Source organism: Nannospalax galili, unplaced genomic scaffold, assembly GCF_000622305.1.
Source record: "Nannospalax galili isolate Female #2095 unplaced genomic scaffold, S.galili_v1.0 scaffold158, whole genome shotgun sequence".
Taxonomy (NCBI): domain Eukaryota; kingdom Metazoa; phylum Chordata; class Mammalia; order Rodentia; family Spalacidae; genus Nannospalax; species Nannospalax galili.
Genome location: NW_008345290.1, coordinates 9,619,480 through 9,621,494, shown reverse-complemented (window position 1 = coordinate 9,621,494; position 2,015 = coordinate 9,619,480). Strand labels below are relative to the sequence as shown.

Sequence of the window (2,015 nt, the reverse complement as noted above, 5' to 3'; positions counted from 1 at the left end):
TATACTGGCTATGATAGTAATTCACTTATATTTATATGTAAATAAATTTATAATAAATAAATTTTACTAATTTGACAAAACCGCTTTTAATGTAATAGTAAAAAGAATAAACATTCATGTATGAAAAACATCATTAACCCTGTAAATTTACATGTATTCAGAAAAACAAGAAGAAAACACATTCAAATGACAGCTTGCATCTCAGTGATGTTATTATGAGTGACTTCAATTTTTTTTATTTGCTGTAAAATGAGCTGATAGAGTGTAGTGTGTGTCACTTATAGTTCAAGGAAACTGTTTATATGTGTACATGTGTGTATGTGTGTGTGTGTGTGTGTAGATACATGGTGTGGCATGTGTATGTATGTGGTTTGTGTGTGTGAATATGTGTGGTATGTGTTTACATGTGTTTGTGCATATGCATAGTACATGCATGTGTAGTGCACATATGCATGTGTGCTGTGTGTATACATGAGTATGTACATGTGTGGTATGCATGCATATGTGTGTTGTGTATGTACTTGTATGTACACATGCACTTGTGTGACACTTGTATGTATACATGTGCATATGTGGTATGTGTACTTGTGCATGTGTGTGTGTGTGAGTTGTGTGTATATTTGTGTGCATGTGTGCTATTTGTGCATGTAGTATGTATATGCATATGTGGTGTGTATGTGTATGCGTATTTATGTGTGTATATGTGTGGAGTGGATGCATATATGTATATGCTATGTATATATATGTGTGTTGTGAACTATGTATCCACATAGTACATATATATGTATATGTGTATGTGGTGTGTATATGATAGACCCATGTGTGGAGTTTTTTTCTGTGTCTTTGAGCACAGATATATGTGAATGTGATTGTCATGAACATATACACTTGAGTGCTTCTGCGTGTATGCACATACGTGTGTATTTGTACTTTCTATGTGGAAGGGCACCACCAGTGTGCTTGAAACCTCACCCCCTACAGAGACTAGGGGAATCAGTCTCGAGGGTGAGCACTTAATTTACAATCCTCTTGTCTGTATGTGAAGGAATTATTTTATTCTTTGGCTCAAAATACAGGCCTGTTTTCCTGAGTCAGCTGGAGAACCTGCCAAAATGCAGGATGTGCATCCAGTGGGGTGGGCTTAGCCTCCAGCTGGAAGCCAGACAGGCACCACTCAGGCAAAGATTAAACTAGACTGTTCCAAAAGCCGCACCCACCTCAGGGAGAAAGTCTGGAGTGGGACTGCTGGAAGAATAAATGCCTCTTCTCTTGGGAGACAGCAGTGCTGCTAGGCCATGTCAAGTACTCTACTACAAGACTCAATCTTAACAATAGTCTGTTGAAGATCCATTTCACACAGAAGGAAGCACAGAGAGGCTAAGTGGTTGCCCAGTGTGACACAGTTAGTCATGGCAAAAGGACGGAGGCCAGTATCACCCCTGTACCTTCCACAGGATCTGAGACAGGTCTCCCAGCCTCCCTCATGAATGGCGTCCATCTCTCAGACAATACAGTCCCATAGATGGGCCAGGTTTTCCATCAGGACCACTGAAGAGCCCTGATGGGAACCAAACCCCAAAACTTGAGTCCTGCCAAGGTTGTCACATGGCTCAGAGGAGCCTGGCATGCAGCTTTACCTGGGCCTCGCCGCTTCTTCTGCAGGATCGCCTGTGAGCCTGGAGCACCTGGCATGGAAGAAGCACTGGCCTTTGGCGGCTGAGGCTGCGCCTGGAAGCTAGGGGACTTGGGGGGTAGTGGGGGAGGAGCCTCGCTGCTGGTGTTCCCACTTGGCAAAGGGGGCGCAGGCACAGGGGCCCTTGGGGAGCAGGAGGCGTAGATGGGGAGCGGTGGGGGTGGCGGTGGGCCAGGAGGTTCTCGCACCTCCTGAGCGGGGCTGGTGGGCTCCGCATGGAGCCCTGGGCACCCACGAGGCGGGAGGAGAGGGAGAGGGGGCGGGATGGGTGGCAGAGGCAGCGGGGTTAGCTGGGGCCGCAAGGCCTTGTCTCCGAGCACTG

General features: G+C 46.0%; 1 protein-coding gene across 1 annotated transcript in view; it reads right to left on the bottom strand.

The window, feature by feature from the left end:
* Wipf3 (WAS/WASL interacting protein family member 3) overlaps positions 1-2,015 on the bottom strand; it is a 107,885-nt gene that overhangs the window by 18,881 nt on the left and 86,989 nt on the right. Inside the window, exon 6 of the mRNA XM_029567566.1 lies at positions 1,638-2,015. This exon is cut by the window's right edge and continues 58 nt beyond it. Within this exon, the coding sequence (XP_029423426.1) occupies positions 1,638-2,015 (378 nt within the window). The remainder of the gene's footprint in view (positions 1-1,637) is intronic.